The following is a 25,436-nucleotide window of genomic DNA, read 5'->3' as shown; positions in this document are numbered from 1 at the left end:
TATGGTATAGGTTGGCGGACGAGCATAAAGGCCACCTAATGGTAAGTGGTCACAATCACCCATAGACAATGACGCTGTAAGAAATATTAACTATTTCTTTACATCGTCAATATGCCACCAACCTTGCCAACTAAGATGTTATGTCCCTTGTTCCTGTAATTACACTGGCTAACTCACCCTTCAAACCGGAACACAACAATACTGAATACTGTTTTTTGGCGGAAGAATAACAGATGAGTGGGTGGTACCTACCCAGACGGGCTTGCAAAAAGCCTTACCACTAAGTACTGGTACTGTAGTAAGGTACTGCAGTAATGATTAAACAATTATAGACCTTGAAGATTTGTGTTGTACAGTCAAGGTAAGAAAAGGTTCGTCACGTTAAGATCTATATTCGTGTGCTCAGTATGTGCGATAATCTGCTTTACCGATCGAGAATAACATATTGCGTAGCAATGATTTGATGTTCAGATTCAAAAGGTACTAAGAGGTTAAGACTTGATAAAGGAATGAATTTGAAAACTGACGAAGGCTTACACTGACTGTACATACATATATGTGTGTATGTTTTGATACAACATCTATATCGTAATCAAGAATTATTAGTTTCTAATTAACAAGTAACTCAATTACACTGCGTTTATTTATTCAAGACTTTCTTGCGCAATATATTTATTTATATAGATGCTTGCGCAATCAGTAGACGACAAAGCCTTTTACTTATTTAACTACGCTAAGATATAAGTCCACATTGATTAATATGCATGTCGTAATATTTTATGATGTGCACAAGGTATTATGTTGAATTCTATAATGCTGACACCGATATACGCATACCCATTTAATTAAATGAATCTATTGCTTTTTATGGTAATTATGGTCTTAAGTAAATTAAAATAAAATTGACGACCTACATACACCGGTTTTCATGGGTACGCCACTCTGAGGTCCCGGGTTCGATTGCCGGCCGAGTCGATGTAGATTACCATTAGTTTTCTATGTTGTCTTGGGTCTGGGTGTTTGTGGTACCGTCGTTACTTCTGATTTCCATAACACAAGTGCTTCAGCTACTTACATTGGAATCAGAGTAATGTATGTGATGTTGTCTCGTATTTATTTATTTATTAAATAAAACAATGTTATTATAATTATAATTAGTTTATTTATTCAATACAAAACTGAGATTTCTGTTAAATCTTAATTAGAGAATCACAATGAAACAAATAAAATCTTTACTTATTACTAAATCTAAATAAAAATACATTTATACTAGTCTAATATTATTATGATATTTTTGGACTCCTTGAATAACTATAAATGCACAGCTAACACGATTGGGATTTTTCCTTGTCATTTATTTTTATACTTTCCTGGATTCTGTCTTTTTTATGTTCGAAGTAAAGCCACCTACAATGAAACATATCATTAATTAGTTATTTATGATATATATTTAATTATATACTTCTTTACTAGTTCTTAATAGTTTAAAATTATGCCCATTTTATTTTATATATTTTTTTTATATATTTATATATTTTTTGTTCCTTTATTCCGTTGTTTAACAACTATCGTTCTATGTCAATTTATTATCGTGTACATACAGACAGACGCGGCCGTGGGACTTTGTTTTATAATATTCTTGGTGGCAGGGCTTTGTGCAAGCCCGTCTGGGTAGGTACCACCCACTCATCAGATATTCTACCGCGAAACAACAGTAGTCAGGATTGTTGTGTTCCGGTTTGAAGGGTAAGTGAGCCAGTGTAACTACAGGCACAAGGGACATACCATCTTAGTTCCCAAGGTTGGTGGCACATTGACGATGTAAGGAATAGTTAATATTTCTTACTGCGTCATTTGTCTAAGAGTGATGGTGACAACTTTCCATCAGGTGGCCCATATGCTCGTCCGCCAACTTATACCATTAAAAAAATGTAGTGATAATGTAATCTTCAATTTTATGAAAGGAATTGTAAAATTAGCACGTTTATTTAATCTGAAAATCAATCAAAATTGACAACAATTCTCAAATTTCCAATATCTTATATTCATATCTATTTAATAGATTACAGAGTTAGATACTATTTAATTCATCACGCCATAATTATTATGCCAGACCTGAATAGGTTATTCTCGTAATCTTATAGGTAGCACATGACAAACAATGACAAAAAAGTCTCTTATCTAAAATAAAAATTGCGCAACAAAATAATTATATCTATCAAAATAAAACAAATATAGACTAGCGTAGCGTCCGCGCGGGTGCAATTAACAGTGTCATACAACATTCACAATTTTTCAGACAGAGAATACAAACCGTTATGTCTTTGCATTTTAAATCCATAATAACTTCGAAAATATTCATATTAGTCTATGTTAAATGTAAAATTTATTTAAGGTACTTAATTGAATAAAGATTAATCGAAAAATCGCTTTGAAAATAAAACATTATTTTAGTAAAAAGTAAAGAGTAAAATGTTTACTGTGGGTTATTTTTTAGAAATAGACGCATACCATTAGACTTTTTTGAGGACCTTAGTAAGGTATACAATACTGTAGTTTATTTATTGATCTATCTAGGGTTCAGTCTGCGTTTGCAATGTAAGCGCCAAAATTGTGTTTATTACGCCATCAAATTAGAAAGTTCCAAAGTTACCAGTGTTTACTAAACATACTTACTATAGAATTCGACATCACTTTAGAAACTCCTAAATTTATCAGTGTTTCTGTATTATATTGTCCATGTATTATATACAAAAACCTTCCTCTCGAATCACTCCATTAAAAAAACCGCATCAAAAGTGTTGCGTAATTTCAAAGATCAAAAAAACATACATAGGAAAAGTGATAAGCGACTTCGTTTTATACAATGTAATGATAATGATGATGATTTTATCAATGATCTATGATTGTCATGAACTAAGAATTTAAAATATATTTTTCATAGGTTTAAAATCAGTATGGTATTAAATTGGTATGTACTATTCAAAAGTAGGAACTTTGTCACATTGAAAAGATATCATTATATATCTTACCCAAATATAATTATAGCCGGAACAGTAAGTAGTGCACCTAAGAGGAATACAGCTCCTGGTAAAATATTCAATGTTTCGATATAAACCCTTGAATACAGAGGGCCGTATACCAAAGGTGTCATTGCTTCTGCTAGACCGAAGAGAGAGTTCACCTTACCTAGAAAATAAGTAGAATTGTTAACAAATTTTATTTATTATATTTATTATTATTTTACTTATAATATAACTTTGTTAATCTATACTTATACTATAATCTGAAAGTAATTCTGTCGATCTTTTACGACCAAACCAATGAACCGAATTTGATGAAATTTGATGTAAAGCAAATTTGAAATCCAAGGAAGGATATAATATAAGGAACAATTCGCTCAAAGACAACTGGTTATAAATAAATTAATTTAACTGTAAAGCCCCCGGATTCTGCGGGTGCTCTTTCCGATGATGTCAGATTTTCCGTATATTAGGGTTGGGTACAAAAATATGTTGTCTTACTCTATTAGAGTCCTTGGAGATTCTTCGCCGTGACTGACAATCATTAGTAAATTTATTTTATTAAAATTCATTTTTTTTTAGGTCATTCTTAATCTTACATTTGGTTGTATGAATTGTTCTGTTACTTTCTTATTTGTGATTTATCTAAGCTAGATGGATAAGATAAGTAGTAGGCGAAATATTATGATTGTTATTCACACACACACACACTACTTGATATTAGAACTGAGTAAGAACTGGTAAATAGAAGAGATTTAAATTCAATCAACTAACAAAATAATTAAGAATATTTAAATTCATATTTTCTCACCATTGGATTAATTTGTCTCAATCATAACTTCATGTTCATAAAATATTCTGCGTTAATGATTTCCTTGATGCAAAAATTTTATGCGAACAAGAAATGACTGCAAATAATTTTAGTTTGAATTTGCGATTCGTTTAAGAAATAGGCACAGTTTGATCTTATTAAATAATGTTATGCCAATTTTCTATAAATAAATAAAAATGACAATTATAATAGGTCTCAAATTGTCATTAAATTCAAATTTCAAAATCTTTTATTCAAGAATTATATTTTTCTTTATTATAGATATATTACACCAGTGAACTACCAGAAGGGTTTTAGTATTTATTAAACATATTAGTACCTAGTTAAGATGTGAGTAGCAGAAGATCGATCACAGCGGCGTGCTATTGGAGAGGCCTATGTCCAGCAGTGGACGAAATAAGGCTGATGATGATGATGAGTGATATTGACAAAAAATATGAAATCAGTTTGATATATACAATACTTACCAAATTCTTCACCGCTAACAAGTTTTGATGCTATTGAACGCATCGCAATAAAGGATGTGCCGTTGAGTATTTCCAATAGAGGTGCTGTAATACAAGCGAAAAAAAAGTTTATCAGTGTTTTTAAAATGTTGTACAAGCAAGTATCAAAATTGATCAAACCATGTATACGGTTAAATAAAGTTGTAACAGGATATGTTATTTAAATATTAATAATGTGGTTTTATAATATCGAGAGACAAAAATGTTCGCATCATCTGTTTCATATCTATTTATAGTACGACACAACTTAGATGTAGCATCGGCAAATTCAATATAACCAATAACTGCCGATTTATACAACCAATAGAAATAGCTCCCTATCGCGCCATTAGACGCTATTTGTCGCTAAAGATTCTCGCGTAAGTTCAATTATGTCGATGTTTCCAATTGACGAATATTAGTTAATAAATTAGTTCATATGATATTACAAGTTATTACGTTTGTGTGAAGATTATATTCACGTAAGAAATAAATATTGATAATTTAAAATAGCGTACTTAATTCGGATTTGATTGGTTTTACGAATTTTGCCGATGCTACTATCTAAGTTGTGTCGTACTATATTTCACTTTTGATAATATATCCATCTCAACAACAACATAATCATTACTTTGCGTGTTTATTATAAACTTAAGTTATACACAGTTATAGTAACTTTTATATGGGTAAGTAAACGCGAACGTAAAAAGATATGTAACTCGTAATAGTAATTTGGTACCGCGATTACGGCGCGGCGACATGTGTAGTGTCTGGCTTTATAAAATTTTAAGCCGGGACTCAAGATTAGTAAGTACTTTTGTTTAGCGTTAGATTAGTTAATTAGTAGATGTTACTATGAAGGTGGGCTTGCACAAAACCTTACCACCAAGTATATAAAGGTAACCTTCTACAAAAGGATTATTGTTGGAAAATGCTGAGTAACAAGGAAGATCACATTTTACAGAAATTCAACCCATACATGAAGGTAGTATCACCTCGGTTGTATGGTTACCTTCGTTGTCAAATCGAGATAAATTAAAAAAAAAAAAAACAATTAAAAAATCAGTAGCATTTCGAGTTCCAATCAGTTGAAAACGACTCAAACTCAAACTCTAACTAATAACTTTATTCAATGTAGAAGCATTACACTTTCTTATTGATAGTCAAAATAAACAACCTTCATTCATGTTATAACCGCTGAGTCATCTCAGTATAATAATAAATTAATACTTTTTTAATTAACTCGAAGCTGGCTACAAGCGTAAATATTCATAGTTAATACCTCTTCATATCTTTGTGCCGTTTGTAATTGAAACTCTCGGACGTTAGAGTAATAGTGCTAAAAAAATCGCGAAGATTTAACGCCCCGCATTATTGCCTCCACTGTGACAGGAGGCTGTGGTTCATTTTTCGCCCAGCGAATCGGAATTTCGATTCAGGGAAATTGCAGCGCTTTTTATAACTTCATGATTTGTTGTTATTATTTTTTATTATGAAGCGCGAATATTTGTAAATATGTCAACCAATCAGACCTAGCAAGAAAAACTGATTATGATCGATGATAGTTTTCGCACGCAAGACGCAAACTACCAGAGCTTATATAAGCCAATTTCTTATATAGATCTTCTTTTAATTACTAGTTTATGTAATGGTCGCAAAATATGAAAACTATCAAGCTAAGTTTTTTGCATAGCTCCAAAACAAACGAAAAGCAGTCAAGCACAGTAGAGAAAGGTCTATACTGTTTTGTCTTTCCCAAGCTTTTATATATTATATCCCAGTATAAATAGTTCTATGACGTGGTAATTATTGTGTATGTATGTTATGTATGTTGTGTATATGAAATTAGCTTAAATCCATTGTGGTCAATTAAGATTTCATAAATTTTATTAGAGTTTATAACAAATTGAATTTTCAAATAAATTTTTATAAATAAAAAAAAACCGCCTTCAAAAATGAACTAAAAAGAAAAACATAATCAGTTACATCCATATCCAATTAACGATTTTTTAATCACCTCTCAAAGTCGGTGCCGACATTGCTAATATCGGTACATAATACATAATACATACATACAAAAACTAAATCTATTTATTGTATAGATGACACCATTAGACAAACCTTACTATCGATACAAATTAAATGACTTCAATATAGGAATTTATTTACTTTGTTGGCACCGACTTCAAAAGGTGATTAAAAAATCGTAAATTGGATATGGATGTAACTGATTATTTTTTTCTTTTTAGTTCATTTTTGAAGGCGGTTTTTTTTTATTTATAAAAATTTATTTAATGCTTTTCAGTGTTGTTTTGTTATTTATAATTACAATTGGTAGTGTTTATCATTCACTTTATTATACTCAGTACATTTCGGCTTTCGACTCTAAACATAACTCAACCCCGTTTCAATACGATGTGGACTGCAACTCAAATTAAGCGTTACCTAAGTTACAATAGCCTAATGTTAACTGCTCATCGCCAATTAGACAATACCATTTTTCCCGATGCAATGCCGTTAATCATTGTGGAATTCTCCGGGTAATCCACCATCAGCTAGACTTCATCATAGGCATGTTTACTAACATCAATTGCTTGACGACTATCTTAAAGAAATAGAACTAAACCCGTAAAATAGTTACTTACTAATAGGTTCTGATTACCAGTTGTGGTCTTCATCATCAGTTCCACTTCATCAAATGTCACTTTTCGTGAGCATATGACCAAGGCACTTTGAATAAAACCGAAATCACTATAGGTATGCCTATAAAATTTGAGGAGTTCCCTCGATTTCTCCAGGATCCCATCATCAGATCCTGATCTCCTGACAATGGGACCACCTGTAAAACATGCCCTTTCAAACAAAAAAAGAATTGTCAAAATCGGCCCAGCCATCTTCGAGTAATTCGGTAACATACATAAAAAAAAAAAGAAAAAGGCCCCGACGAATTGAGAACCTCCTCCTTTTTTTGAAGTCGGTTAAAAAAAAAACCATCCATGTGCGAGTCGGACTCGTCCACGAAAGGACGCTTATTATCTTTAAAAACGGCAAAAATCATGTTTATCATATATATATGAGCCACATAAATATACATTTTATTATTTTTCATCATCTAACTATTACGGTTGATGACAGATGGACGGCCTGCTTACAGACGGACAGCGGAGTTTTAGTAATAGGGTTCCGTATTACCCTTTGGTTTCGGAACTCTAGAAAACAAATCGACTCAAATGATTTGCCACCAACTCGAAGCGGAGCGTGAAAGTATAAATTAGAAGCCGTTTGTTTAAGAGGAGTAGTCGAGGTATCTTCACGTTTGGTTTTCGTGTTATATAGTTAATCTCGTATTTTTCACGAGTGTTCGTTAATTGCTCAGGTCGCTAGCCGATAGCTTATCTAATCAAACATTTATATAATGACAACCGACCTACTTGAGTCGAATTTTGTTATCTGAAAATAATAACGTATTCAATTTCGGACGTGTTACGCAAAATATATAACGCTGAATAATGATGAGTTTAAGATTAACTAAATCCGTTAATTCGAAATTTAAAGTTTATATTTCGGTGTCATAAAAATTAAAAAAAAAACTTTATGGGAAATACAAGAACGTTTGTATATTACACAACGTTGTGAAAATAATGCCGATACTACGATTGGTGAAAATTGTTTGCGTAATATTTTTCGTTTTTTCAATTTATATGTCATATATTACAGATAACAAATATCTATCTACTTTAATGTTAATACAATGAGATTAAAAAATACGTTCTCTTGTATTTACAATATTTTTTTATATAATAAAGATTCCAGGAGATCTTAGTTTATGTGAGACGATTGAGCAAAAACATACAAATCGGATTATATATGGTAACTAGCTGTGCCCGCGACTTTGTACACCTTTGAATTCAACAAAAAAATATGTTATTGTAGCTTAAGCTACTCCCTAGTATATTAGTTATCCGCCAGTGAAAGTATCATCAAAATCAGTCCAGCCGTTCCAGAGATTAGCCGGAACAAACAGACAGACAAAAATAGTTATTTTGGTATATATACCGTGTTATTTTGGTATATGTACCGTTTATAAATACATATACATCGAGTAAAAAAGGGCTATTTTAATATTACAAACAGACACTACAATTTTATTATATGTATAAATGACAATCTATAATTTTCCTTAGACGCTTTTATAAGTGAATAAACGCAATAGTAAATGTAAATAAATAAAGTAATAAAATTGAACATATAGGTGCAAATATGATTATAATAGACCGGACAGACAAGATACCTTTTAGAAAACATAATTGATTGTATAATACTTTAAACAATTTATGAATTATGTTAATGAGACACTGCGATAAGTGACGATAAGACTCAAATAATTGTACGCATTTACATATATAGCGGATTGAGGCAATGAGTTCTTAGTTAATTTATCTGAGCCAGAAGAGTGAGAGACAGAGATGTGTGAAAGAGAAAGAGGACTAAAGACATGTCACTAAAAGCAATGATATGTAAGAAGTAACAATTATTTGACAATGGTTATTGCGACTACTAACCAGAAGGTGATCTATTTGATGTGTGAGTGAGGCAGTGTATATATACGACGGACATACATACATATATTTAGTTTCAATATATTATATTTCTTGCAGTACTCATGTTTACAGACGGCGCTGACCACTTAAAGTCGAGCCCATTTCTAAACCCACTTATTTATATGAAATATTTTTGGTAATGAAGTTTTCTTAATTTGCCAATTTCCGCCGGCGGTTTTGATTGCATATAGGGAAGTCTATATACTTTTTGGTAGGCAAATTTACACAAAGATTGGTTGAGTAATTAAGATACCTCAGAATCGCAAACACGTAAACTCATTCATTTAATTAGCAGTAGCATTTTAAATATTAGATAACACACAATTTAGGTACAGTGGAGTGAACCATGTAGATTATATATATAATATATCCGCGGATTATTTTACACTATCATTTATATGTAAGGACGACCAAGGAAACGATGGATGGATTGTGTGAAAGAGGATATGGTTAGAAAGAATGTTACTTGTGAGATGACGTCTGACAGAGAAGTATGGAAGGAGAAGACATGCTGCACCGACCCAAAATAATATTGGGATAAGGGCAGGAGGATGATGTTTTATATGTAGTGAAACTACTATCGAGTTTATTTATTAAAATTTGAGTCAATCTATACATATAATAAAACTGGAGTGTCTGTTTGTAATATTAAAATATCCCTTTTTTACTCAATGCATATGTAGTCGTCGGTTACAATTTTTTTCGGTCTGTATGTCTGTCTGTTTGTTCCGGCTAATCTCTGAAACGGCTGAACCGATTTTGACGGGACTTTTATTGACAAATAACTGATATAATAAGGAGTTATATAGGCTACAATATATGTTTTGTTAAAATCAAACGCGTACAAGGTCGCGGGCACAGCTAGATGTAAATAATATTATATAAATGTAACTAAAATTTGTATTTTTACTATTTAAACAGTGGACAGTCTTATTCATATTTAAGTTAGCTAAAATTTAACTTAACTGCATAACATCCTGCACAGTTACAAACTACAGTTAATGTGCTAAGTTTTGTTCTATCACTTAAGTTTACTAAGTTGAACTTATATTTCAATCGGAGATATAAAATCATCCATAATGCTTCTAAGATTTCATTGAACTTTACTTAATTAGAGGTCAATTGTACTGCAGTAAACGAAGATGTTTATCTTTATCACTACATAATATAAAACAAAGTCGCTTTCTCTGTTCCTATATCCCTATGTATGCTTAGATCTTTAAAACTACGCAACAGATTTTGATGCGGTTTTTTGTAATAGATAGAGTGATTCGAGATGAAATTTTTGTATATAATACATGGACAATATAATAAAGAAACACTGATAGTTTTAAAAGTTTGTAACGTGATGTCGTAAATAAACAAATTCTGTATATTAGTATCAGTATTGCACCCGTGCGAGGCCGGGGTGGTTCGGTAGTTAATAATATTTAAGACATGCTTTTAGAATGTTCAATATATCTTTTTCGATATCATGATGGAAAAACATAAAAAATAAATTGATGCTAAAGTTTATTGTCCTATTCAAAGTTCCCGGTACTTCTTTAAAAAAAAAAAACATACACAACTTCTGTTCAACAAAGTTGTAGATCAACATTTGTTTTCATTAAATGTAAAGTACAAAATATTTACCACCGAATTATTTTGCGATATAGCGATTATATATAAAGGTGAAAGTTATGTAACTTTGGTAATTTATTGTGTACGTTACATTGACACCTTTTTAGGTTTATACAAACAAAAAACAAATAGACAAACTTTGAAATTTAATTAACCCCTTAAATATGATTAGCCTTACAATCTAGTAAGAGCCTGTAAATTTCCCACTGCTGGGTTAAGGCTTCCTCTCCCATCAAGGAAAGGGTTGGAACATATTCCACCACGCTCTTCTAATGCGGGTTGGTTGAATATACATGTGGCAGAATTTCGACGAAATTAGACACATGCAGGTTTCCTCACGATGTTTTCCTTCACCGCCGAGTACGAGATGAATTATAAATACAAATTAAGCTCATATGCTCATGCCGGGGTTTAAACCTTCAATCATCGGTTAAGATGCACGCGGCCACCTATTTTCCAGCCTTATATTATATACTGTAAAATATTAATAAACTTACCTAAATATATTTCCAAATCATTTCTCGCGAAGGCATAAGCGAATGATGCTACAATTTTGCTCGTATTCGATATTATGCCAAGTAATGTATCGTCTAACTTGAGATAATTGCTGAAGAGGCTAATTGAAAAAGCAGTACCTGTATATGAAACAGAATACATATGTTAGTAACTTAACAAATTATTCATAAAATTAATTTAAAATTTCTGGAAATGTTTATAAAGGTAAGTAAGACTGACATAGTTATTTAATATAGTATACTATTCCTTGGATGTTTTAATTGATAAGGTGATTTTTCATCGAATTTTTCTTTGCTTAATTTGTGTAAAAACGTTTTGGTTACTGAGAAATTTTCTAACATGGATATACACGAAAACAGGAGACAGAGATTTAAGCAAGCCCATCGAGTTAGTCACCACCTCATCAGATATTCTTCGACCAAACGTCAATTATTCAGGATTGGTATTGTTGTGATCCAAGTGGAGGAGTGAGTAAGCCGGTGTAACTAGAGGCACAAGGGTTATAGCATCTGAATTCCCAAGATTGGGGCGCATGATGATGTAAAAAATGGTTACTATATAATATTCCAATGTTTATGCACGTTGATGATCATTTACCATCAGGTGACCAATTTTACCAGCCGCGTACAATATTAGTAGCTATCATTTAAAAAAAACAAACATTTGCAAAGTTGTGGTAAATTAACAAGTACGATACCTTTTTAAACTGATCGAACTATTCAATGAGTTAAAATTGTGAATAACTTACCAAGTAAATTAGTGATTATACTGTAAGTTGACCAAATGCTAAATTTTACTTCATCCCAATTAAATCTAAATCTCGTAAACAGATACAATATAGTAAACTCTCCTGAAATAAGAAAAGTATTAACCCACACGACAAACCAAGGAAGACATTATATAATAACTATCTATTACTGACACATTACCTTGCATAGGTCCGAATACAACACATACTACTATCAGCAGAAGACACACTCGAAGTCGCCTGTTACCATTATCACTCTTGAAGGCAACTTTAAATGTTTCTTTAACTAGAGACACATCGAAAAATTCTCGTAAAAAGCCTATACAGCCAGTTCTTTTCTGCAAATGTATAAGACTCACGATAAAATCTAAAGTATATTAGTGATATTATAATTGGGTTAAAAAAAATTAAGTAAAAAGAAAGATCTCAGAGGACAATGACAGCCTTTCCACAAATTACAAACTAAAAATATTTAAAATTGCTCTTACGTTTTTGACCTGCTTCTTTTTAGGGTCTTCTAAGCAAAAGTATCCATAGAGAAGACTACACAAATATAGACTGGCTGATAGAGAAAATATCCCATAGTAACCTATCCATGTTAGTAATACACCACTCAGTGCACTACCTATTGGGTAGCCAAGAGACATGCATAGATTTACAATGCCCACTCTGTATGTTCTATCTTCAGTAGTAGTAATATCACCTATATAACTAAATACACCAATAAAGTTTGTGAACCAACCACCAGTTATTGCAGGAAATATACTTTCCGTTAAAGCAGTTACTTCGGCTGGAAGTTCATAGAAGTAATAGGTATTTATTATAAAACCAATACATGTAATGAATTCTCCTACAATCGGCATGAGGATGCACGCCTTTCTTCTACCAGTTTTATCACTCCAAGCTCCAACGAACAAAATAATGAGAACTGGAATTGCTGTCTGAACTATGTTCTTCCAAGCCTGGATCCCAGCAGTATATGTTTGAACATTTTCCTCGTATTCAGTAAAATTTTCCGTCTGTCTAGATTTTAAGGCATCGCAAATTTCAATACTATAATTAAGATTCACTCGACAGACTTTTTCTAAATTTAAATTTTGAGTAGCCAATGACGCTAAAACGCTTGGCATTATATAACAAGCCATAATAGGTTCCACTGTGATGTTATCTTTTATTAATTTTAATTTTTCTCTGAATGTTATTTTTTTTGTTACATTTTCCTTATTGTTATCATTACCATGTTCCGATTTTAAAGGTGATTCTTCGGTTGTTTCCTCTGTATTTTCTTCAACATCTTTATCAGCTTTAGATACTGATTTTGGTTTGTCCGTTTCAGCCATTTTGTAAAACAATTTAAAAGTAGTTATAAAATATCAAACACTTTATAAACATCTGAAGTGTTCACATCGCGAAATTAAACTTCCCTTTATCATCCAACAAAAGAATGAATACTAAACTAAATAATATAATTAACTGAGTTACGTTTATTTGTATAACGATTATTTATACTATAATTAAATTAAATATTTGCAATGCCATCCTACAGTATTGATAAGAATATTCTTAGCCACTATCTAGTCTATTTATTTAAAAATAATTTGTATTTGTTTTCAAAATAAAAGTTTTATATTTGTTCAAAATATTTAATAAAGATTTACATAGTGTCTTAATGATCTAAGTGATTTAATTAATTTGTTATTCGGGATGAGGAAAGACGTGGAATTTACTCTCACTTCACTGTCTACGTAAAGTAGAATCTCTCGGTAACCTGTTCCAATCTTACGATTGCTATAATCGTTTGGCGTCGTGAACTCCTTCTCTAATATCAAACTACACTTCTTTTTCTGCCAATTCAACGCTATTTTCTTTAGTTTGTTTTCTTTGAATCGTGATGTGTTCCCAAAGAAGCCAACTGAAACATATATTCATTTAATAATGAATCAAAAATACAAGTTGTAAAGAACAATGATAGCCGAAGATTGTATTTTGTAATGACATTATGGTCTTGTGCATAGAATATTAAATTCTATGAATTCTTGCAGAGTATTAAAGAGCAGTCAAATATAATATCACGAAGAAAAGTGCTGACGTCAGAAAACTATTAAATCACATCATCGCTTTCCATCTTTATCAGCAATAATAAAGTAGAAGTTTGGGTTTAATACACTTTTTCTTTAAAGTAGTTTCAGCTCCTATTCAAGAATCTTTTATAATAGGATATGTGATATAGGTATTCTATTTTGTATGTACATCAATACTTACATAAAAACTGCCACAGCAGGCAGCGTCATAGCGGATCCCATTAGAAAAACAGCGCCTGGTAAGACTTCCATTGTAGCTACATATACCTTTGTATATAATGGTACATATACTAGTGGCATAAAGTTTTCGACCAGGGCGAAAATAGAATTTACTTTTCCTAGAATTCATAAAAATGAATTAGGTATTGTTCAGTTTTTGTCATCATCTTTCAATTTTAAAGAAATAAATTACATATTAAAAAAAAATATAAGTTGTAGGTCATTCATAATTTCATCAGATGGATAACTAATTTTCTATTTTTAGAACCTATAATATCAATCAATATTATTTTATTATTTTAAACAATTATAGAATTGGATTTGCCTATTGGATTACTACGTCTGTGTGTGTATTTATTAATTAAATAATGAGTGTGTCCTTGAAGATCGAGCATTGATCGATATCCAGTATTTATCACGTAACAACGTTGGGAACACTCAACATTATATTTTATGTAATATTAAGAAAATTGTATACGTGTTGTCTGTAGATATATAAATAATATGGTGTTCGAAGATTTTTGTCGCCCATATAATATGACACGCTCGTGACAGTAAGATAAGTAAACTTCAAAGACATATTTATGTTGCTTCATAGAATTCCAAATGTTCGGTGACGTTTAATAACATTCATGAGGGGACGTGCCCAGATAACTTATGTTCGCTGTCCTAATATCGTATTCTATATAAATACATACATTGCGCCAGAATGGTTCAAATCCGGGCAACAACCGAATTTTGCTGTGCTTAATACATCTTCTCGGAGTTGAAGGGAAACATCGTGAGCAAACCTGTTCGGGTCGGATTAAAATATTCCGCATTGGATTAGTATGGTAGAATACACTCCAAGCCTCTTCCTCTAAGAGGATAGGAGGCCTTAGCCCAGCTATCGGATTTTAATTGTCCATTTTTATTCAATCTATTTACAAATAAATTAAATTTCAAGATATGTTTGTTCATCGTGAACTCGAGTTATGGCGAATAATGAAAAGCCTAAACTAATTACTTCATCTATACAGTACATTACAAGAGAAAAAAAATGAATATTTTATAATTTTTAATTTTGTAAAATTCTGGAAACAGCATGATAACGCTTTAATTTAGATTCTGTACGTATTAAAGACTTCTGTTTTTTTGGCATATTGGCATGTTTGGAAGTTGTTTAAAAAATTTTATAGACTTATATAGATAGATAGATAGATATTAATCATGCCTTAAATAAATGATCAGCTGACACCCAAAGTAATAGTAAATCTATATTCTGGTCGCTTACCAAATCTAACTTTAATGGATATTAAGAAAAAAAATATGACTATGATTGTGATCTATGACTATGATATACGATTATTAAAGTAAGGTTTTTATAAATTTGGATTTTAACATCTTCTACGAATATTATTTTAATATATTTGTCTGCCATTTATGATCAATATTACGTTACCTTGAAAGATTATTATTATAAGAGAATGAGCTAATATTTCATCGTAAAACATTTCACTTACCAAATTCATCCTGTGACACCAATTTGGAGGCAGTCGATCTCAAAGCCAGAAGTGACGTTCCATTTAATATATCAACTAACGGAGCTAGAAATCAAATAAAAATGAAAGATATTTTTTTTGTTTTTTTTTTTAAATCATAAATTCTCAGGATTGTGGAATCTGACTATTTTGGTGGTATTGATAGTTTACTATACAGCTTAAAAATTCTACAGGTTATATTAAATGATTTGATAAAAGTTATGTTTTGATAACATTTAGCTTAAAAACAAAATAACGTGTAAGTATAGACGATATAAGGCGGACTTATCAATGTTTAACTTTGCAATAGCAAATTGCACATACATGGATTTAAAAAAGATACATGCGATTTTTAATACGCAGTAACAAAGCCCTTTTGCTTATTAATAAACTTTTAATACGAACCAATAAAGAATATTCTTTCATTCGCCGCGAAACAGTACACAAAGGAGGCTGCTATTTTGCTAATAGTTGATATAATTCCCAGAACGGAATCATGCCATTGCAAATATTTGCTGAACACTAAGATGGAAAAGATTGTTCCTGAAAAGATAACATTTCAATTAATTTCATAATAATATGCATAAGATAATGTTGTTTACATTATGTACGTCGAAGATTGACTTCGATGGACTTCGTTGAATTTTATCTTAAATATTCGCGATTATTACACATTTAAATAAAACTAGTCATAACGGATTTTAATCGCGTATATTAATTATTTTGGACATCCCGACGTTTAGAGCACTTTGCGTTCGTGGTCACGGGTAGACTAAGGTGGCATTTGTCTATTTGAAGAACAAAAGAAAATATTATTTGCAACTACCGCCAACGATTTCTCGTTGCTCGAAACGTCGGGATATCCAAAATAATTAATATACGCGATTAAAATCCGTTATAACTAGTTTTATTTAAATTCGTTCAATTTTTTCATATATAAGACAAAATTGAAAACATGCAATTGATGCATATTCTGCACGTATTTACGAACTCAAATTTAAAAATTAATTTAGTAAATGAATAGTGAGACCAATGTTTTTTTTTTTTTTAAATTAACATTTTTAATAAGATGACCCTCTGTTCCTATGTATGCTTAGATCGAATACGTAGAGTGATTCGAGAGTTATAATACATTGAAAATATGGTATAGAAATGCTGACAATTTTAGAAGTTTCTAATATGATGTCGTAAATAAAAAATTTCTGTAGTATATTTAGTATCAGCATTGCTACCGCGCTAAGCGGGGACGGGTCGCTAATTTTCAATAGATTATGACCATTTTTTTAATCAAATTATAATAATGAGGAAATCGGTTAACTATTATTAAGTTATTAACTCATAAGAACCAACACTGTAAGATATATAGTCCATTTCATTTCCATTTCATACTCAGTATTCTGAGTTAGGTCAACAACAGCCACAAACTAGAATACAGTAATATGACATTATGAATAGTTATTTAGTGATAGAATGAAGGCATTGTGAATATGTGCGAAGAATTGCGATCGTTTATAACGTGCAAGAACACGAACTATGCATTTAAGGAAACTGCGTTGTGCAGCTACTTATATAAAATTATTAAATATTAAAACTATCTCCGTAACGCGATGTATCTTTCGGTATAAGTTTTATGCACCTGAGTTTAGTACTTTTCACGGGTTTCACGGACATCAAAAATTTCTAGTTTATTACTAAAGCATAATTTCTTTACATTTTATGATTATTTTCGATAATGCTTTTTTATTATTATTTTATTAAAAAAAAATAGAAATGGGTTTAATTTAACGAGGCTTAATAATACATTATATATTAGTTATTGTTAGTTATCGCTTAGAATCTCTGGACGCCCTGTGAAGTTGGATTGAACTTGTTCGATTAATATCGCAAAAATCTGATAGATCTAGATATTTATATAGACTTTTCCGATCTTAATATATAAATGACTAGCGACTGAACCCGTCTTCATCGGTGCAATTTATTAGTAGCTATATTTTTTTGCTTGAGAATAGTTTATGTTTCTAGCAGTTGAAATTCATTCAGAATTTTGCGGATTCTATATATAGAAACAAACAAATTTTATCTCTTGATAATATTTTAATAGATAGAATGAAAGTGACTCTATTTAATCTTTACAATAATGATACAGCAATAATTAATATTTTTATCATAAATACTTAAAATAATAAGTCAAATAGTTTATGATCTATGAGTGATAAATCAAATAGATTACTGGATTTGACTACACAACATAGATGTAAAATTATTATGGGTATGAAATGCTTTCAATTCAATATAATAACCATTTAGGATTTTAAATTAACATGGTTATTTTTATTATTAATTTCGGGATATTTACCATGTTTTTTATTTTAGTTCGGTGGAGCTCGATATTTCGACATTGTCTACGAATGTCTTGTTCACGTGAACAAGTAATTAATAACTTTAATAATAACCATTTGTCATTATAATAATGACATCATTTTTAAAAGGTTATAAATAGTTATATCAAATCAAATCAAAATAAAATTCAATCAAGCAGGCTTTTACAAGCACTTTTGAATCGTCATATAAACAATTAAGTGAAGCTACCGGTGCGGAAAGTAGATTCTTCCGAGAAGAACCGGATAGAAACTCAGTAGTTACTCTTTTTCAACATTTAAAAACTACAGTCATATTAGTTAAATGCAATTATTTATTGATGTAATATATCCTGCATATGCGGACGCACGCTACGACTTGACTCGCATCTAGCGCAACTTGAAGAGGAACTTGGGAAAATTAGGTGGCACATATTAGGGCTATGTGAAGTCCGTAGAGAGGGAGAGGACACCATAACCCTCGAATCGGGCCACCTAATGTACTTCCGAGAGGGAGACCAACAATCCCAAGGTGGCGTTGGGTTTCTGGTTAATAAGTTCCTAGCTGACAATGTTGTGGAAATCTCCAGTGTGTCGAACAGGGTAGCGTACCTTATTATAAAGCTCACCGAGAGGTATAGCCTCAAGGTGGTGCAAGCGTACGCACCGACCTCGACACACTCGGACCATGAAGTGTAGGAAATGTTCGATGACATATCGAGGGCATTCCACTTTACCACAAAAACTTACTACAACGTTGTCATGGGGACTTTAACGCCAAAGTGGGAGTACAGAATTGCTGCGAATCGGTAGTAGGACCCCATGGATTTGGAAGCAGGAATCATAGGGGGCAAATACTTGTCAACTTCCTCGAACGGGAGGGACTCTTCTTGATGAACTCGTTCTTCAAGAAGCAGGCCCAAAGGAAGTGGACGTGGGAAAGCCCCGACACTATGACCAAAAATGAGATAGACTTCATCATGACAGACAAGAGGCATATATTCAGAGACGTCTCAGTGATCAACAGATTCAATACCGGTAGTGATCACCGACTTGTCCGAGGCTCTCTGAATATCGATTTTAGGGTCGAGCGCGTCCGTCTGATTAAGTCCACGCTCCGACCAAAGCTGCTCCAATTCATTGCGGGATCTGAATCGTTCCAGCCAAACCTGGAGAACCGATTCGCTGCCGTGAAAACCACAACAGACGTAAACCAGACCCTAGAAAATGTAGTTCGAATTCTCAGGGAAGAAGGTACAAGATTTTGTGGCATGCAGCGTAAGGGCAGGAAGTCCAAACTTTCAGAAGAGACTCTAGGGCTAATGAAGAAACGACGTGAAAATCCACCTGTCACTTCGTCAGAGATTCGGCAACTAAACCAAGAGATCAGCAGGCACGTACGACACGACCTCCGGTGCTCCAATACTCTTGCAATAGAAAGAGCTATTGAGCAGAATCGGGGGTCTAAGGTGTTCGTACAATCTCTTGGAGGGAGCCACCTGACGAAGGAGACCACAGCAAGTGGAGAAATATTTTCTTCCAAGCCGGCAGTTCTTTCGGAAGTAGAGGATTTCTACGGCCGGTTATACGCATCGCATGCATCTCGACCTGATCCCGAAAATGAGGATTCTACAGCTACATTAACACGCCATTTCTCAGAAGACCTGCCTGAAATCAGTATTGGCGAAATCGAGATTGCTCTTGGACAGCTTAAAAATGGAAAAGCCCATGGAGAGGACGGTATTACTATAGAGTTACTAAAAGCAGGAGGTAATCCGGTACTCAAGGAACTCCAAAAGCTTTTTAACTCTGTCCTCTTCGAAGGGAGAACTCCGGAGGCGTGGCGTAGGAGTGTGGTCCTCCTGTTCTTCAAAAAGGGAGACAAAACCCTGTTGAAGAACTATCGTCCCATATCCCTTGAACCGTCTTGCGCGAAGATTCGACGAATTCCAACCCCCGGAGCAGGCCTGGTTTCGGACCGGATACGCCACCATAGACCACATCTACACAGTGCGGCAGATTATACAGAAGTCCCAAGAGTATAATCGGCCCCTGTGTCTTGCATTCGTGGACTATGAGAAGGCCTTTGACTCGGTTGAAATTTGGGCTGTTCTGGAGTCCCTGCAGCGTTTCCAAGTTGATTGGCGATACATCCAAGTGATGAGATGTCTCTACGAAACTGCCACCATGTCCGTCCGAGTACAGAATCAGCAAACAAATCCATTGCATCGAGGAGTGAGACAAGGGGACGTTATTTCTTCCAAATTGTTCACTAATGCAATGGAGGATATGTTCAAGACACTGAACTGGAAAGGACGTGGCATCAACATCAATGGCGAATACATCTCTCACTTGAGATTCGCAGACGACATCGTCATCGTGGCAGAAACGCTGCAGGACCTACAACAAATGCTGAACGAGCTGGCTGATTCTTCTATGCGTATCGGCCTACGGATGAACTTGGATAAAACCAAGGTCATGCTCAATGAACATGTTCTACCGGAACCGATTGCGATACACGATACCGTCCTCGAAGTTGTTCAATCAAAAATATGTCTACCTTGGGCAGACTTTGCGATTTGGTAGAAATAACCTTGAGGACGAAGTGAATAGAAGAATTCAGCTGGGTTGGGCAGCGTTTGGAAAATTACGTCAAATCTTAACATCGTCGATCCCACAGTGCCTTAAGACGAAAGTCTTCAACCAGTGCGTCCTACCCGTCATGACATACGGAGCCGAAACGCTCAGCGTGCTATGGAAAGGGCTATGCTCGGCGGCGATCCGCCAGAGAACCAAAGTCATCGACATAACCCATCGGATTAGTAAGCTGAAGTGGCAGTGGGCTGGCTATATTTGTCGCAGAACCGATAACCGTTGGGGGAAACGTGTTCTAGAGTGGAGACCGCGTCTCGGCAAACGTAGTGTAGGACGTCCTAGGGCACGGTGGTGTGACGACTTACGCAAGACGGCTGGCAGGAGCTGGATGCGAGTAGCCTAAGAACGATCTCAGTGGCGTGCAATGGAAGAGACCTATGTCCAGCAGTGGACGGAAATGGGCTGATGGATGGATGAATATCCTGCATGGAAGTCAACAGGTATTAACTCCACTCTTATTTATCATGTATAAAATCTTGTATTGAATAATATTATGCCTTTTTTACCATGTATTTTTTACTAACGATTTGAATTTACGAAACGACGAAGTTAAAAATGTCTATAAAACGTGTGATTATACTAAACTGATCGTAACAAATCCAACTTACCAACAACAAACCAAGTAAGTTTTCCCCTAAAGGATCGGCATTTTTTATTCAGAAAATATGTTTGCAATATCATTCCCGTTTTGGTCCAGCCAGTTTAAATATGTTATTTAAATTATTCAATCCTATTATTTTATTCATACTGAATTCGTAAAGAATTATTTTTATTTATTGATATACCAATATTTATTTTTAATTTAAAACATTGAGTCTTGATAAAATAAATAATAATAACCTTAATAATGACTTGGATGGAGATTTAGGAAGGGTACGGGTACCAGAAAAAGTTATTTCAAACATTCATTTGGTAAAAAATAATGTTACATGTGAGATGTCCTCAGACAGTATGGAAGAAACAGACACGCTGCTCCGACACCAAATAAATTGGGATAAGGTCAGGAGAATGATGATGATGATAAATAAGCCTTAAGTTCAGTAATACATTAATTTGTTAAGTCACTTCCAGTTTGACTAGAATGATGTAAAAATTGCATTTCCAATATTGAAATAAATTTACCGGATGAATTAACGAAATAGAATCGTATCAAAACCCATCGTGTAGAAGTTATCGGACAAAGAGACATAATTATCCAGGCTGTTAAAAAGGGTCCCAAAATGTTCAGCTTTATCGTACATTGGTTTAATATCAGCTTATTTCATCTTACATCGCTTAAAAATTAATTCGGTATAAAATTTTAATAAAAGTACTTACCGAACGTATGTGTGACACAATTATAAGCTTGAAAGATACTAAATTTGACTTCGTCCCAATTAAATCTGTATCTTGTAGATATGTATAATATAGAAAGTTCACCTGTGAATAAAATTAAAAAATTTATAACGTTCGAATTTAAAATTAGAATCTTTTGATAAATCAGACTTTACATAAACATCTCTTTGACTGTTTTAAATACAGTTGAGACTTGATGAAACATTTTTGCCTCATTGATACTAAATACCACTTGCCTCCTTTTTGAGGCATTTACAACTTTCATCTCCATTGTGTTTTGCCATAGAGACTCGTTCAAATTCACCCATTGGTTAATGCGCGTGATTATCATCACATAATTTCTCAAGATTGTCTTACATATCGGATTAACCAATAAAATGCGAGTATTTAATTCCGCAGGCATTCGATTCATGGAATGGATTATAAATTTACGTTAAATGACAAATATGGAAAAACTTACCATGCATAGGTCCGAACAAAATACTGACGACTATCAACAATACACCAATCCTCAATCTCCTATTGTTTGATCCTTTCTTAAATATAACTTGTAAAGTATCTTTTATGTTTGTCAAATCGAAAAATAATCGAAAGTAGTGTCCTATTCCTTTTTTGTCGTGCTGAAAGAATAATAATAAATTATCAATAAATTTCAAATCAGATGCATACGTGGATCTATATAAGAATACGTGAAGCTGATAAATGTTTGGAGATTTCTGAAAGAAGTCTCGGTCTTAATCTTAATCAAAAGATTTCATGAGATCTTTATAAAAACGAAGACTTTACCTCACAGCTGTTCTATATTAAAATTGGTACATATTAGTATGCATAGGGATTGATATTATTTTAATAATTCATTTTATTAAACCAAATATTTAAATAATAGACTAATAGTGTACGAGATATGACTGGCATTGATTGAGAATTATCAGTATTTGTTACAGTAATCTATGGCTAGCATTTTGCTTTACATTGGTGGATTCATTGTTATTATATTTATACGTAGTCAAAATTCTATATGTATATACATAAAATAAAGTTAAAACTTATAAGTATTAAATATATTTATAAATTTGATGTTTTTTTTTTGGCTGAGGTATAAACCTAAAATAGATAACTTTTAAAGTGAGGTGAGTGATTTATCCATTTCTATGTCATTGAAGGAATTAGAAAATAGCAAGATACACATAGCTTGAGAAAATAAAATCAAATTCAGGGCAGTTCAAAACTATAAGTTTTGTAAATTTTCATTTTAAAAACATGCCCATAGCAACATTTTTGACATGTTACAATGATTGTTTATTGTATGGTCTGATATTTGCCGAATAATTCAGATAAATATTTATCCTTATCTCTATTGCAGGCGATTTCAGGCGTGTCAATGATATTCCCATACAAGGTAAATAAATTTTATTTTCATGTTGTCGTACCTACTTGCCCTGTTAAAGATTTTGTATAATGTTTTAATCATAGAACAATTGGGTTAGTAATTTATTATCACTTTGATAGTAAGAAGGGATTATGGAGTTTGTATATTTTATCATTGTGTTCGAAGGTGAAACCATGATAAAACTTTGTAACAGTTTGATGACTATCATGTAATCGCTGTAGTTTACTATTTTCATAAATTGACAGCTGTTGTAAGAATTCGGTGATTTCAAAGAGTTTCTATTACTAGACCAATTTAAAAACAACTTGAAAACAATGATTAATACAAAGTATGTTTCCTAATAGCATTAATTATAGTTTTACTTAACTAAGTCTAGAGAAATCAAAATAAAAAACTTACCATTTTTTGTTCAGGCGTACGTTGTGGATCCTTTAGAACGAAGATAATATACATGAGATTTACTAAATGTATGCCAGCAACAAATCCATAACATCCATAGTAACCGATTGATTTCAAAAGTATTCCACTAATTCCCATTCCAATAGGGAAACCTACTGTTAAACTAAAATTAATAAGTCCCATTCGAAAAGTTCTGTTTTTATCGTTGGTGATTGCACTTATATACGAGAACATAGTTAGGAAAGAAACACACCATGATCCAGTAAGACCGTCAATAATAGCCTCACTGAACACAATGACTTCTAACCTGAGTTGGTAAAAGAAATATGTATTAATAATACCATTGGTGCTTATAAGAATTTGACCTGTAATCGAATATATTAGAAAAATCTTTCTATAACCAGTTCTGTCTGCCCATGATCCGATAAAAAGTGCTAAAATACAAGGTAAAGTAGCTGTGATGTAAGTTCTCCAAGCCATAGCTTGAGCGACCAAGTGCTGTACGTCCCTTTCATAAATATTCTGTTCTTCCAAAGTTTGCATTTTAAGAGCATCGCAGATCTCACTTGTAAAGTTTAAATTCACACGGCATGCCTTTTCCAAGTTTAAATTTTGAGACGTTAATATTCCAAGTATTGTCGGTAATATGAAGAGGAACATGGTCGGTTCCACTGTTGTATTCTTAACGACGTAACAGCACGTCTCTTTGAAACTTCTCTTTTTATCATCATTTTGTTCTTCGATGTCTTCTCTTAATGGATCAGTTTCCTTAAATTCTTCTTTTTCAGCTCCCTTATCCAGATACTCGTTTTGCCTTTCCGTAGACATGACGTCTACTTTGATCACACTGTCACTAATATTTTTTTCTTAATTTATTTGTAACATTATATACACTTCATAAAATTATAATGTACTAGTGTCGCTAACTCAACGTATTGTTATAGTAAGATTAGTGAGGTATTGTAATTGATATTTTATATCTGATAATGTTCATTAATCTCATATCTATAATTTTATTATTATGTTTTTATTCCAGACGGAGTTATTTTCCTTATACATACATGTGAATTGATAATATTTTCGTTATATTATATAGACATGATCTCACTCGTAGTATAATTTATTTATTTATTTACTGTTTTTGGCACTAACTGAATTTATTATTTTCTTTTAACTATTGATGCAACGAAATCAACGAATTACATATTTTTTAATGGTTTGATATATGAATGAGAAATGAATGAAAAAGTTATCAAACTTTTGATCTCTTATAACCTATATAATTCGAAAGGTTAGTATCGAAGCAATAATTTATTAACATAAGAATTAACAACATTAAATGCTTAAATATATATACAAATATGAACTAAAACTAGTTACTGTATAAATCTTGACCGCGTGGAATGGTGGCAAGAATGCTAGCAGCATTTCCCCGTTGAATCGCAATTCCGATTCCGGGCAAAAAACGAACCAGCCCTGCTGTCACCAGTGGAGGCAATGAGGCGAGGTGTTATACTTTTGATGAAGCTTTTTGCACCACTACTCCAAGGGCCAAGCGTTAGTATTTAACAAATAATTATTTTAATTTTAAAATTGTGATTTAGCGAGTGTTTATCGTCCCCCTGTGGTGAACGTGGTCGGTTAATTTACCCTAC

General features: G+C 32.8%; 2 protein-coding genes across 2 annotated transcripts; both read right to left on the bottom strand.

Annotated features, from left to right (window-relative positions):
* Nucleotides 1-1,148: 1,148 nt before the first annotated feature.
* Nucleotides 1,149-13,293, bottom strand: LOC124530554 (proton-coupled folate transporter-like). Its single transcript, XM_047104756.1, has 7 exons — nt 12,314-13,293; nt 12,007-12,163; nt 11,826-11,927; nt 11,059-11,196; nt 4,323-4,406; nt 3,033-3,189; nt 1,149-1,407 (listed from the first exon to the last, which is right to left on the bottom strand). Exons 1-7 carry the CDS (start codon nt 13,163-13,165, stop codon nt 1,326-1,328), a joined length of 1,572 nt encoding a protein of 523 aa, XP_046960712.1. The 5' UTR covers nt 13,166-13,293; the 3' UTR covers nt 1,149-1,325.
* On the bottom strand, nt 13,142-24,735 carry LOC124530553 (solute carrier family 46 member 3-like). Its single transcript, XM_047104755.1, has 7 exons — nt 23,782-24,735; nt 22,453-22,612; nt 21,975-22,076; nt 16,051-16,188; nt 15,628-15,711; nt 14,088-14,244; nt 13,142-13,737 (listed from the first exon to the last, which is right to left on the bottom strand). The coding sequence occupies exons 1-7, from the start codon at nt 24,607-24,609 to the stop codon at nt 13,656-13,658; spliced, it is 1,551 nt and encodes a 516-aa protein (XP_046960711.1). The 5' UTR covers nt 24,610-24,735; the 3' UTR covers nt 13,142-13,655.
* Nucleotides 24,736-25,436: the final 701 nt, after the last annotated feature.

This window comes from Vanessa cardui, chromosome 6 (genome assembly GCF_905220365.1).
Source record: "Vanessa cardui chromosome 6, ilVanCard2.1, whole genome shotgun sequence".
NCBI classification, from domain to species: domain Eukaryota; kingdom Metazoa; phylum Arthropoda; class Insecta; order Lepidoptera; family Nymphalidae; genus Vanessa; species Vanessa cardui.
This window is presented reverse-complemented; position numbering and strand designations above follow the sequence as displayed.